A 12,864-nucleotide genomic window follows, 5' to 3' on the forward strand; every position below is an offset into this window, starting at 1 on the left:
TGTTTTTACTTTCCAAGGAAGTCATTGACCAAACAATAGTAATAACAGGTTGAAGTTAAGTCTAGACTATTTTCCTCGTGGGAACGATCCCAACCTCACTAGTTGGGTTATTTACTTGACGCGACCGCTTTACTTCTTATTTGAGAAGTAAGTTTGAGCGTATCAGCAGCATCATTTTACACTTAGTGGGATCCAGTCCACGTCGCGGACTTGGTCCACCAAGAGAAAAAATATTTCTCTGCATTACGGAAACATGGAGGAGTCCAGCGGTTCAGGATTTATATTAAAAAATTATGTGGGAACAGCTCCGCATCGCGGACTTGTTTCCTGATGATAATTCCGGAAATTTAAGATGAGTTTGACTTGGTTAAAAGGTCCGATAAGTTTTAGGGTATTTTGGGGACTAATTATAGGTGGTTATTAGACCTTTTTTAGCCCCAATTCACCATTCAAATCATAACCCTCAAGTCGCAAAATAAAATATCTCCATCTCTTTACTCCCAAAAAAAACCTCTATTGATAAAGCTTTGAAGCTCCGAGGAAGAAGACTGATTTTCCAAGTTTTTCTCCATCAGTTTATTGGGATTTTCATCCCAATTAAGGTATGGTTCTTCATCCTTGGATTCCCTTCCATTCGAGGAGTCAATTTCAATGATCTCAAAAATTATCAAAAAGACGTATTCTCTAATTTTGTAATCTATCCATAGGTTCTTGCATTAAAGGTTTTGAATCATTGTATATTGATTAAATTGTTGTTAATTAGATGATTTTAACTTAAAAACTCTATAAACCCATGTAATTCATGTAACCCTAGATTTAACTATTTTATGGGTTAATTGATTATGTCTTAATGCTGTTGAATTATGGTATAGATTGACTAGAGCTATTGAATTATGATAAAATCATGCTAGAATTTTTATTATGCAGCCCTAATTTCATAAATCTATGTTGAATTATCTTTGATTAATTGTCTATTGTAAGTATTGAATCAAATTGGTGATCATGGCCATGGGTAAGGGCATTTGAGTACTGTGTTGGATGATTTAGCTATGAATTAAAGTTATGAGGTTGGATCAATGGTATATTCACCTAACTTTCTCTATATTGTGTATTCTAGTTCTTAGATAATGATGATGCTTTGTATGTTACACTTATGGTGGCGGTGCTTATGTGCTATGCTTTGGACTAACTAATGTGGCCTTGTCGGTGTTACTTTATGAATTATAATGATCACGGCCTTGTCGGCAATTACTTGGTATATTATGATGATTTCTGTAGTGATCTATCTGAAGTATGAACATATCTATCTACCTATGAGTAATGTGAAAGTATGTGTGCTTCTATTGACATTAGGTGATCTTGTTAGACTATGACTATGTCCTTATGTGTGTAGTCCTAGGATTGATGTATGATTCGTCCTACTTTCTTATGTGAGTCTCATGATGGTTATATTTATGATATTATAGAAGTATGTAGGATGACTAGTATGTATGCTTAGTTGACTCTTTGTGCTTCTACAATAATATGTTATATGTGAAGTATGCTGTGTCTTGTTTTGGTAAATTTGTGTCCCTTACTTAATACATGTATAGTGAGAATATGACTTCTTGACTTGGAATGCTAAATCCTCTTAGTCTTGTATGTATGAATGAAATGTGACCTTGAATGTTGCAAAGAAGGTCCTTTATGTAAAGCCTTCAACCTAGTTGTAAGGTTATGATATCGTTGAAGTCGAAAGCCATATAGTATCCTTCTTGTGTGAATGGTAGAATCAAGGATTGGTTAGTTGGAACGGCATGAAATCATCCTTAGGAAAATCATTAAGCTGTTGTAATAACCATTGTAAGGAAACCCTAGGGGACCTCTTTGGTAAGGTGTAATTTTATTGGGTTATGAACTAGATACGGAACCTCTTCATGTACTCCTTTATTGAACTAATCTATGAGAACAAAGGCTAGCACCGAGTTAGTATGCATGGGTAGTAGCTCTAGTTAAGTATGAGACTAGAATACAAAGGAACCCACAATATTCCTTAACCATGTGCCTACATGGGATGTGTCAAAGTTCTACCATTGACAAGTAGAATACCCTCCATACATTTTGTTATATTTAAAGGTGTAGGTGGAGGTGAGAAGCGTCTTGAATGAAAGCTTGGATTCTAGTTATCATTCAAGCCAAGTTGAAGTATGTCCTCACTTGACTCGAGGGCATAATTGTCTTTTGATGTCTTGTAATTCAAAGTATTGTAATAGACTAAGTATTTCTATATTCGTATTGTATGGGCCGTCTCCCAAGTATTCTTAAGTCTAAGATTGGCATATGTTGAGACTTAGTTTTTTCTATGATTTTAATATGAAAGATGTTTTAAGATATTTCGTGTGAAAAGTTTTAATTCCACACTACTTTTCATACATATATGCAATGAATGATGTCAAAGGGCTTGTACAAGACCTTCTAGAGGTCAAGTACGTCGTGTGATAATTCGAGAATGTCCAAACTTCTACGATGTACTCTTGGGTCGTACAAAAGATCCGTTGAATAAGGGTTTTATCCGACCGAGCATCTCTTCATGAGGTGCTCCAGTTTTTTTGTGTAAAAGAAAGATGGGCCTCTTTGTATGTGCATCGATTATCGATAGTTGAACAAGGTGACCATTAAGAATAAGTATCCTCTCCCAAAGATATATGATTTATTTGACAAAGTTTATGTTCAAGATATTTCTCTAAGATTGATCTTTGATCGAGTTGTCACTAACTGATAGTTAAAGACGATGACATTTTGAAGACGACTTTCCAAATTTGGTATGGTCAATATGAATTTTTGGTAATGTCATTTGAGATGACTAATTCTCCGACGTCGTTTATGGATTTCATGAATAGGGCGTTCACACAATACCTTGACATGTTTGTAGTTATGTTCATTGATGATATTTTGATCTACTCAAGGAGTAAGGATAAGCATGTTGATCATTTGAGGATCGTGTTGCAAATTCTTAAGGACCAACAAATTTTGGCAAAGTTTAGAAAATATGAATTTTGGTTAAGCTATGTAGATTTCCTTGGTCATATCGTTCTAGTAAGGGTGTGCGGTCAAGAGTTTGCCTAGCCTCTAACTCCTTTGGATATTAGAAGTTTCTTGGGCTTAGCCGGTTGCTATAGAAGGTTATTTGAGGGTTTCTCTTTAACTGCCACTCCTTTCAGGACTCTGACTCAAAAGAAGGTTATGTTCGTATTATCCGAAGCATGTGAGAAGTGTCACACCCATTTTTTGCACCAACGGAAGGAATTTTCTAATTTAAGTGATGGTATTGATTAGAAATTATTTAATTTTTTAGAGTCGCAAATTGAAATTGATTTATGGCGTTCCGAGTCAAATTTTCTTTTAATCCATAACTAAGAGGAAATGACTTTTTATTTTGGTCTACGAGCTAGAAATTCAGGTAAGGATTCTGTTGACCGAGGAAAAGGTATTAGTCATCCGTCATGTCCTGTGGTTCTAGCATAGTCGCTTTTATTGACTTATACTTATGTTAACTTATTATTATTATTATTATTATTATTATTATTATTATTATATTATTATTATTATTATTATTATATTATTATTATTATTATTATTATTATTATCATTATTATTAATATTTATTATTATTATAATAATTAATATTATTAATATTATTATTAATATTATTATTATTATTATTATATTATTATTATTATTATTATTATTATTATTATTGTTATTATTGTTATCATTATTATTATTATTATTATTATTATTATTATTATTATAATATTAATTATTATTATTATTATTATTATTAACAATAATAATAATAATAATAATAATAATAATAATTATTATTATTAATAATAATAATAATAATATTATTATTATTATTATTGTTATTATTGTTGTTCTTATTATTATTATTAGTATTATTATTGTTATTATTGTTGTTGTTATTATTATTATTATTATTATCATTATTATTATTTTATTATTATTATTATTTATTATTATTATTATTATTATTATTATTATTATTATTGTTATTGTTATTGTTATTATTATTGTTATTATATTATTATTATTAATAACAATAATAATAATAATAATAATAATAATAATAATAATAATAATAATAATAATAATAATAATAATAATAATAATAATAATGTTATTATTATTATTATTATTATTAAATGAGCTTATTTATGAGCCTTCATTTTAATTATCTTCTATTGAGGAGGGAGGTTTCTTTGTCATTTAGCCATATAGTCTGCACCAATTTGGTTGTCAATTTGGTTCCCGTTAGGACATTATGGAGGAGTTTTAAAGTATAGATATGAAAAAGAAAAAATAGAACACCATTGTAGATATTATTCAGGATCTTATACAGAACCACAAATAAAATGGGAAATAAATAGAAAAGAGTTATTCGCATTATATAAATGTTTATTAGCATTTGAACCATATATTGTTTACAATAAATTTATTGTCAGAACAGATAATACACAAGTAAAATGGTGGATAACAAAAAAATTAGATGATTCAGTTACAACAAAAGAAATAAGGAGATTAGTATTGAATATATTAAATTTTACATTTACAATAGAAATAATTAAGACTGACAACAACCTTGTTGCAGACTACCTATCAAGAAAAAGGAACTCAAACTGAACCAGATACAATGGAAGAGATACTCAAAGCTATTACTACACTTTCTGCGAAAGTAGGAAGTATGGATAAAGAGCTACAAAAGATAAGTCAGCAGCATGACTATAAATATGCGGAGCTACGCCAACATACAGAACTACGTCGATCGGAAGACGCTAAAATTCCAGAGCTAGAAGGAGAAGTTGGGAAACTCCCTAAAACCCATAACACTGTTTGTTCAGATGCAGCTGCAGGTACAAGTAAAAGAACTAGTGAAAAACCAAAGAACACAAACTTAAACCAGTTATTTGCAAAACCATTTACCCAAAAACCACAAATACATATACCAGCAGAACCACAAACATCAACCTATGCAGTAAGCCTACAAAACGACAAAAAAAGATACAATTATATTACCCAATCTTACATTGAAAATATATACAAAATTCAAACATACCTAAACCTTAATCCAAGATCTACACAAACAAAAAATCCCGAAGAAGATTATATAACCCAGAAACTACAAGGACATAACAAACTTATTGCACAACCTAAGACCAACCCCAACCTAGTAAAAACATGTTACAACTACGGACTACTAAATACAGTATACACATACACCGGAGAAGAAATAGCCGGAATACCAGAATTACATAAAGCATTTCTAACATATAAAAGAATTACCAAAGGAAATTTATTCTTTATAAAATGTTATACAGCACCAGCAGAGATATTATACGAAGAAATAAAATCACCAATACAGGTGGTAAAGATAGGATTAACAAAAGATATGATTATTCCAGAAGAGATAGAAAAACAAAATGAGATACCAAAAGTAGAAATACCTAATTTCTATGCAAACAAAAGAATAATTGGTATAGCTACAATTATACAAGAGCTAGCAAACAATTATTTAAATGGCAATGCTATTTGGAGCTATTATGCAAGAGATCAAGTGATGATATATGCAAACTCCAAAGAATTAAGAAAATCAGATATGGACGAAGTTCAGAGATGGATTTTATCATTGTTACAACCAGAAGAACAACCATCTACGAGAGCTTTGAAGAAAGGATTTATTTCAGAAGAATTATTAGTGAGATATTGCAAACTTATCAGTAACAAATATCCAGACCACAAATGCTCCAAATGCAACGGAGAGGACAATGTGATACCTACAGTTGATTTAGGATAAAGATAAAAAAGAGAGAAATATGTAAATTAGTCTTTGTTGGCCACATGTAAAAAAGTAAAGGCCACTAAATAAAGTAGAAATAGTGTGTCGGCCATTTGGCCAAAGTTTGTTTTGTTTTTTGTAAAAAGTCGTAAAGTAAATAGTGTCAGTATACTATTCATGAATAGTAAATGTCCTAATCATGAATAGTAAAGGTCAAGTAACTGTGTAAATAGTAAGAGTCAAGTTACTGTGTAAATAGTAAAGGTCAGTTTGTATGTCTATATAAAGAGGCATTTGCCTTCATTAATAAAATCATCCTTCTCCCAACTCTCTTTTCTTCCTCTCTTTACTATAATCCTACTATAATCCGCTTCCACCCCACATATCATGATTATGCTCAAAAGTTAATACAATTTCTTGGAGATGTAACCCTCCAACATGGTCATACAACAGAAATTAAGAAAGTTGATGTGTTGGTTGCCCTAGCTTTAATGCTAACCCTTCCTGATCAGATTCAAGTTACTATTTTCCAAAAATGGGTAGTACCACCACCAAATAAGGACGAATATACAGAAAATGAGCTTAAGTATCTCGTCATTATTTTTCTAGCCGAGAAAAAAAATATTGGAGACAACCCATTACCATCTAATTGTATTATCGGATACTTCCAGAAAATCCAACGAAGAGGACTTGTATTCTTCATTGTGCACGTCACTTCCTCTAATACTAAGACTTGTTAGTGTAATTTATTCAATCAACGCCCATTTCGAGTTCAAGTATCAATGCTTGAAATTCAGCAACATTGTTGGAGCAACATTGCTCCAAAGCAAAGGAGAATGGTATAATTTATTCTTATGAAGTGACGAACACCACGCTAGCGCTAGATCTTCCATGATTTGTAGCCCCATTAAAGTTTAGTTTGTCAAGGAGGTTGAATCTCAATAGACATCACATCTTCATCAGGGATCTCATCAGTTAACTCCCAATCATTTTGTATCTGGTGGTGTACCAAAAAGTATACTAATGCTTATCCATAAATTTCTTAGGGATGTACACGGCCTCAAATGTTTGGAATTGTAGGTACAATCTTGCTAGTCGTCCACTAAGGACAACTTTCGATAAAACTAACTTGATGAGATTAGCTATAGAAATAAGGCGAATAGCATGAGCTAGAAAATAATGATTCATCTTTTGAATTGAGATTATTGGAGTTAGGAATTTCTTTTTCAATTGGTAAATAGTTCAACTTATTTGGTGTCATCGTTCTTCTCAAGTAATAAAGAAAGTTCTCCTTTTCTTCACTATTCACTTGAGTAAATAGGGCTGCTAAAGAACTTTCTTATGCCACAATATAGAGTATCAATGTCTTTCCAGGTATAGGGGTTGCAAAAATTTGTGGTTTTGCTTATTATAATTTGATATTTTAAATGCATAACTACATATTTGGTCCCAATTAAAAAGATCACCTTCCTTCATGATATGATCGAATGGTTGACATTTTCCAGCTAAATTTGAGATTAAACTCCTCAAGTACCCTTTCTTTCCTTGGAGACTTTTCAAGTCATGAATATTTTAAGGCTTGGGCATCTTCAAAATTGCATCAATTTTGGCTTGATAAATTTAAATTCCTCAATGTCTCACAATGAAGACAAAGGACTTGCGAGAAGTAACTCAAAGAAACATTTCAATGGTTTCATCCTTAGTTGATATATTAAAAGAACTTCAAACACTATTTTAAGTCTTTCAAATGATCACACCTCTCTTTCCAATTCGCCACCAAGTAGTCAAAATAATATTCCATATGTTTATGGTAAAGTCATCAATTATATTCTTCATAGCCCTTTTATATGTGGCACCAATACTTTAACCTAAATGGCATCACTTTTTTGCAATATATATTCTTAGGTGTGACAAATTCAGTGAATTCTTCATCTTTGGTTCCAAGCATATTTGATTATAGAGGGAAGAACCATCCATGAAATATTTTGCGTCACCACAAGTGGTGGCATCGATCATCTTCCCTGGAATGGAAAGGGGGAGCTCATCTTTAGGGAATGCTTTATTGATCCATGAAGTCAAAGCAATGAAGAATTTAATTGTTGTTCTTCCACACATGAGCAAGAAAAATACTTTAAATCTATGAAGAATATTTGACTTTACAAATAAAGCTTGTCTCAACGCGTTTGTGAACTCCATTTTCAATCAATGGAATCCAGTATTTCCTAAAACATCTTTAGGCTTAATAGGACGAAAATATTTATTAAATGTCAAAGGATGGACTACTAGTTTTTTATTCAATCCAGGCATTTCTTTATAATACCAAGCAAAGGCATCCGTATATTCTCTTAGTATATTAATTACAATGATTTCTTCATAATCTTCTAGAAAGGTACTTAGGTAAGTTGACCTTAGGTCTTCGTAAGTTCCAAGGATAACTTCCTTTAAGGGATTTATTGTGGTTTTCCCTCCTTCTTGAACTTCTAGGGGATCATATCCAACATCTTTCTCTTTTAAAGGATCATTGTCATTGACCAACATGTGATAACACTAGATAATATCTTCCAACTCTTTATCAATCCTCGTTTGAGGCACAATATCATGCTTATTTTTGACTTTAACTTGATTTGAGGAGCAAAAGCTTTCTTCATGTTCCTCACTCTCGTTTGTGTAAACATATTGTTAGTCTTTGCCTTTAGTTCCTCCTTACAAGATACCACAAATTCCAACCGTCACCTCATTCTGGAAGGAATCAAACTTTAGAAATAGTTTTTGATCATAGGTTAAACAATCGTTGTAACACTTAAGATAACTTCTTTTATGCTTGTTTTTATTTTTATTCAATAGATCCAACCTGTCAAACAAAAAATCTCTTAGAGTCGATCAAAGTTTGAAATCTTTTTATTGGAATCACTGACATAGTGATATGGTTATTTCTTTCCTTTCTTATAGAGATGAAATTGGTGGCGGTTGGATATAGCCTAGAGCTTCAGTGCTTGCCTATTTGTATATTCTATTGGAGCTTCTCTAATATTGATGAATCATTATAGTTGTATTAAACCTTCACAAATAACTTATAAGCATTTAGATCAAAACCTTCTTGTGTGCACTTCGTAAGGAGTGTCATATCTTACACTTGATTGGAGTTATTGACTTTCCTGGTAGCTTTGAAGAAATGTTTATTGCATCAATCATTTGATAGGAAGATTTATCCCTCTAAATGCATTTTTTAGAAGGTTAGTTGATTGACCTTCTTCTTTATCCATCTTTGGCCCGTACGGAAGTACAAAAATCAACTTTTTATTCAAAGACACGATCTTCCTTAATTTACAATGGGACAAAGTTCTCTAGTTTTAACATTTGCCTTTTCGACAACCACATGAATATTTTTCTTTCAATTTTATAAGACTTGATTGGTTTAACATCATTTTATTTCCCCCCTTAACAACGTAATTCTTCAAATAGAACTATGGATGATCAAGTATGTGTCAACTTCGAAGAGAGGACTATCATCCACAACAATTTTACTTTAATTCCAACTTTGAGATGCTTCAAACAGTTATAGTAAGAAGATAAGACAATTTTATTCTCATGTACCCAAATCCTTTAGAGTAATATGTTGTGTGAACTCTTTGCATTGATTACATGCATACATGCACTTGATCATAAATCTTTCATATGGATTTCTAATTTAATAGAGCCTATGCACCTTATTCTTAAGTCGAGTTCCTTCATTTTGTGGATATGAAGAATGTTTACTCCAGATCCTTCATCTTTTAAGATTTTGTTTATCTTTTTCTCTAGCACGTGACCTACCATATTCAAAGGATATTTGTGTAATGTTTCACTATATAGAAGATCATTATATGTCAATGTGATTTTTGTATGTCATGTATGTACTTCTTGGCAAGAAGGTTTAATAGCTTTTCAGAAGACAAAGGAGACATCATTCATGATACTTCTCTCATTGTTTATTCTTCATTAATAGGAGACACCTTTGGTGATGATTCACTGTTGTTTCTTCTTTTTAAGTAGAAGACACCTTTGCTGATGTTTCCCTCGCTATTGCTTTCAAACATGATGCCTCGACATTGTCTTGAGTAAAATTTGTGTTGAACAAAATTTGTAATAATTCATGTAGAGTCACGGGATAGTGGGGTTTCATCACAACTGAAGGAACACCCTATATGTGATATGGCGTATAAGAATCCCAATGGCCTCACACAAACCACTTGACATACATCTACACAACATAATAGAAAAAAACAAGAAATTTCATATGAATGTAAATAATTTGACGTAAGATAAAGTACATCAAAGTATAGACAAACCATGTATCACATGAGAAAAATGACAAATATACCGCCAAAGCTATTGTAAATGGTATACAAATAGCCTCCAATATACTTTTTGTAAATTGATACCCCTTCCATCAAATAATCAGTGCATATTTGAACTTTTCTCTAAAGGAAGAATAATTAGAGACACGTGGAAAAATCCTACGTCTAATCCCGGTTTGTTAAATTAACTAATTCAACATTTATAACCCACCAAACGAACCGTTTAACCTACCTGATATACCCATTACTCATAGTGATACTAAACTATTTTAAATCAGCCACTCTCATGAAGCTAAACAAGGCGTCAATATCAGCATCAACATCAACAACGAAGAATGAATCCACCTCCTTCTCCACCATAGCTGATGTCGAAAAGACGAAAGAAACAACCCGAAAGAAGAATGTTGTAGTGAAGAAAGCCAAATCACCAGCAACAACACCATCAAAGAAAGCAAAGAATATAATTACAATTCCAGCTAAAAGAAAGGAAACTATGATGAAGAAAGATGTAGTTGCTAAAGTGAAGAAAACTCCGACGAAGAAAGTTGTGAAGAAGCCTAACACTATAAAGTCTCCAACAAAGAAAGAGAAGAAATGAAGAAATGAATATGAAGTGTGTGTTTGATTACTTTTACATTTCTTTAGTTAATTTTGCATTTATTTAGTGATGATTTCAAATTGACCCTTTTTATTGGTGTTGGATTTTTCTTCTTCTCATTTCCCTTCCGTTTGCAGCTTTTACTGGTTCTCCATTGTTATGATTCTTTTGTTTTAGGAGTATGATTGTACTCCATCGTTTTCATTAAATAGTAAAATATTTTTATGATGAAATAAAGGATTAAACAAAAAAAATTAGGTTTTTACATATTTTAGTATTAGTGTGAGTAATGGATGTATCAGGTGGGTTAGATGGGCCATTGGATGGATATTTGAATTTTGGGTTAATTAATTGGTCAAATCAGGATAAAAAGCAGGATTGTGCCACTTGCCCCTAATTATTCTTCCGTTAGAGTGAAGGACAAATATTCTTTGCTTATTAAAGAAAGGGGTGCCAATGTTCAAAAAGTATGACAAATAGTATTAGGATACTATTTACGATTGATTGGAGGCATATTTCTCATTTTTCCCTATTAAATTAGTGAGAGTGGTCGGGAGGTAACCGTTACACATCATACAAAGTTTAAAAAATAAAAACATAAGAAATCTAATAGAAGAAATGTTCTCCCAAAAGCATGAGGGCTCACCAACTCTTGATCTTCGAATCGTCAATGAGATCGAACAGAGGGAGATGGATCATGTCACACTATATTAGTTAAACAATACAGGCACAAGTATACAATAGTACACAGATTATACTAAGAATGTGTGGAATGAAATAAAAATTGAGACACAATCATAAGGGGACTTAATTAAATATATGATATACACGACAAAAATAAGATTAGTGAAATACTTTAAGAAGAGTCATAAGTCATAAACATGGTAATTGCGTAATAAAATCATAAAGAAAACTCCAATAAGAATTTGTTAGTAACTTAGTTCATTTTCTGCGATATTAGTTTTAATAGACATTAAACCATGCAAGCTATAACATGGAATCCAATGTAGCTCCCATATCAAGAAGGAATAGTCTACTTGCAAAAGTGTAGCTCCGTACAATATTATATGCTATATGAAGATCCACTATTCAAGCCAATCCAGGCACACTTATGGGGGTATCTAGGTAGGAACAAGAGGTTTCTGTTAGAGACTACCCTATTTGAGCCTCCATCCAAAGTTCTCCCGATGCTAAATTAAATCTCGAAAGAATAGTCATTTTCATAAGGTAAATTATCATCCATGGAAAAGTATAGTTCAGTTAACAATCAAAGTTAAAACAACATAAAGTAGCTTATTAAATTTTGAATTAAGTCTAAGTAAGAAAACATTTCACGAAGCCATGATCCTTTAACATGTGAGAATACTTTCATATTTTAGTGATGCTATTCTCAAAGTAACCTATATCATAAATCATTCCTTTTTACAAATCATTCATAAGTTCATAAATCATCATTCATTGATTGATATTATTTCTTCAAATTCATGCAAATTATGGTTCATAGTCAAATCTATAATCAGAGCATGAGTTCACATGGAATTGATTAAAAATATTGATTGACAGCTAGATAATCATAATCTGATCAAAATCAAACAAGTGAATCCATGCAAATAGAACCCATGAGGAATTGGATATAACCCCTAACCAATTGAATTGAAACTAAATGGAGAATAGAAGAATCTTTCGGGACTCAATGGGGGAATCTAAACCCTAATGAACTCCCTACATACCTCTATTGAAGACATAGAAATGATAAATAAAGAAGACATGATATTCAAGAATCCTAGCTTCCTCTTCCTTGATGTAGAGACAAGAGATTTAATTATCCATTAGGGAATTTATTGAATGAGGGAGTTAGGGAACTTCTAATCGTAAAGGTTTTAGTTATAGAGATTAGATTTAGGGTAAACACTATGTATCATAGGCATTAAGTGCATAGGAAAAGCCTCAAATACCCTTTAAAATAATTGCCGAATTGACCTATGTCTCCGACCTAAATTCCGTACAGATTCCTACAATCTGTCTTGGTGGACCGTAGAACAAACTTTAGAAACCAAAATATCCAATAATTTCCCGCGAGACCATTATATGGT

At 31.9% G+C, this 12,864-nt stretch overlaps 2 protein-coding genes across 2 annotated transcripts; both read left to right on the plus strand.

Annotated features, from left to right (window-relative positions):
• Nucleotides 1-4,624: 4,624 nt before the first annotated feature.
• LOC107006212 lies at nt 4,625-6,163 on the plus strand (the record flags this gene model as incomplete). Its single annotated transcript, XM_027913460.1, has 1 exon — nt 4,625-6,163. A coding segment is annotated over one exon (1,230 nt), but the record flags the coding sequence as incomplete, so codon positions are not given.
• Nucleotides 6,164-10,459: 4,296 nt separating this feature from the next.
• On the plus strand, nt 10,460-10,771 carry LOC107006213 (histone H1.1-like). The gene has a single exon (XM_015204822.1). It carries the CDS (start codon nt 10,460-10,462, stop codon nt 10,769-10,771), a length of 312 nt encoding a protein of 103 aa, XP_015060308.1.
• Nucleotides 10,772-12,864: the final 2,093 nt, after the last annotated feature.

The sequence above is a fragment of the Solanum pennellii genome, chromosome 12 (genome assembly GCF_001406875.1).
Source record: "Solanum pennellii chromosome 12, SPENNV200".
NCBI lineage: Eukaryota > Viridiplantae > Streptophyta > Magnoliopsida > Solanales > Solanaceae > Solanum > Solanum pennellii.

Excerpts from the sequence above, each read along its gene's own strand:
- LOC107006213 (XM_015204822.1), top strand. The coding sequence starts at position 10,460 with ATGAAGCTAAACAAGGCGTCAATATCAGCATCAACATCAACAACGAAG.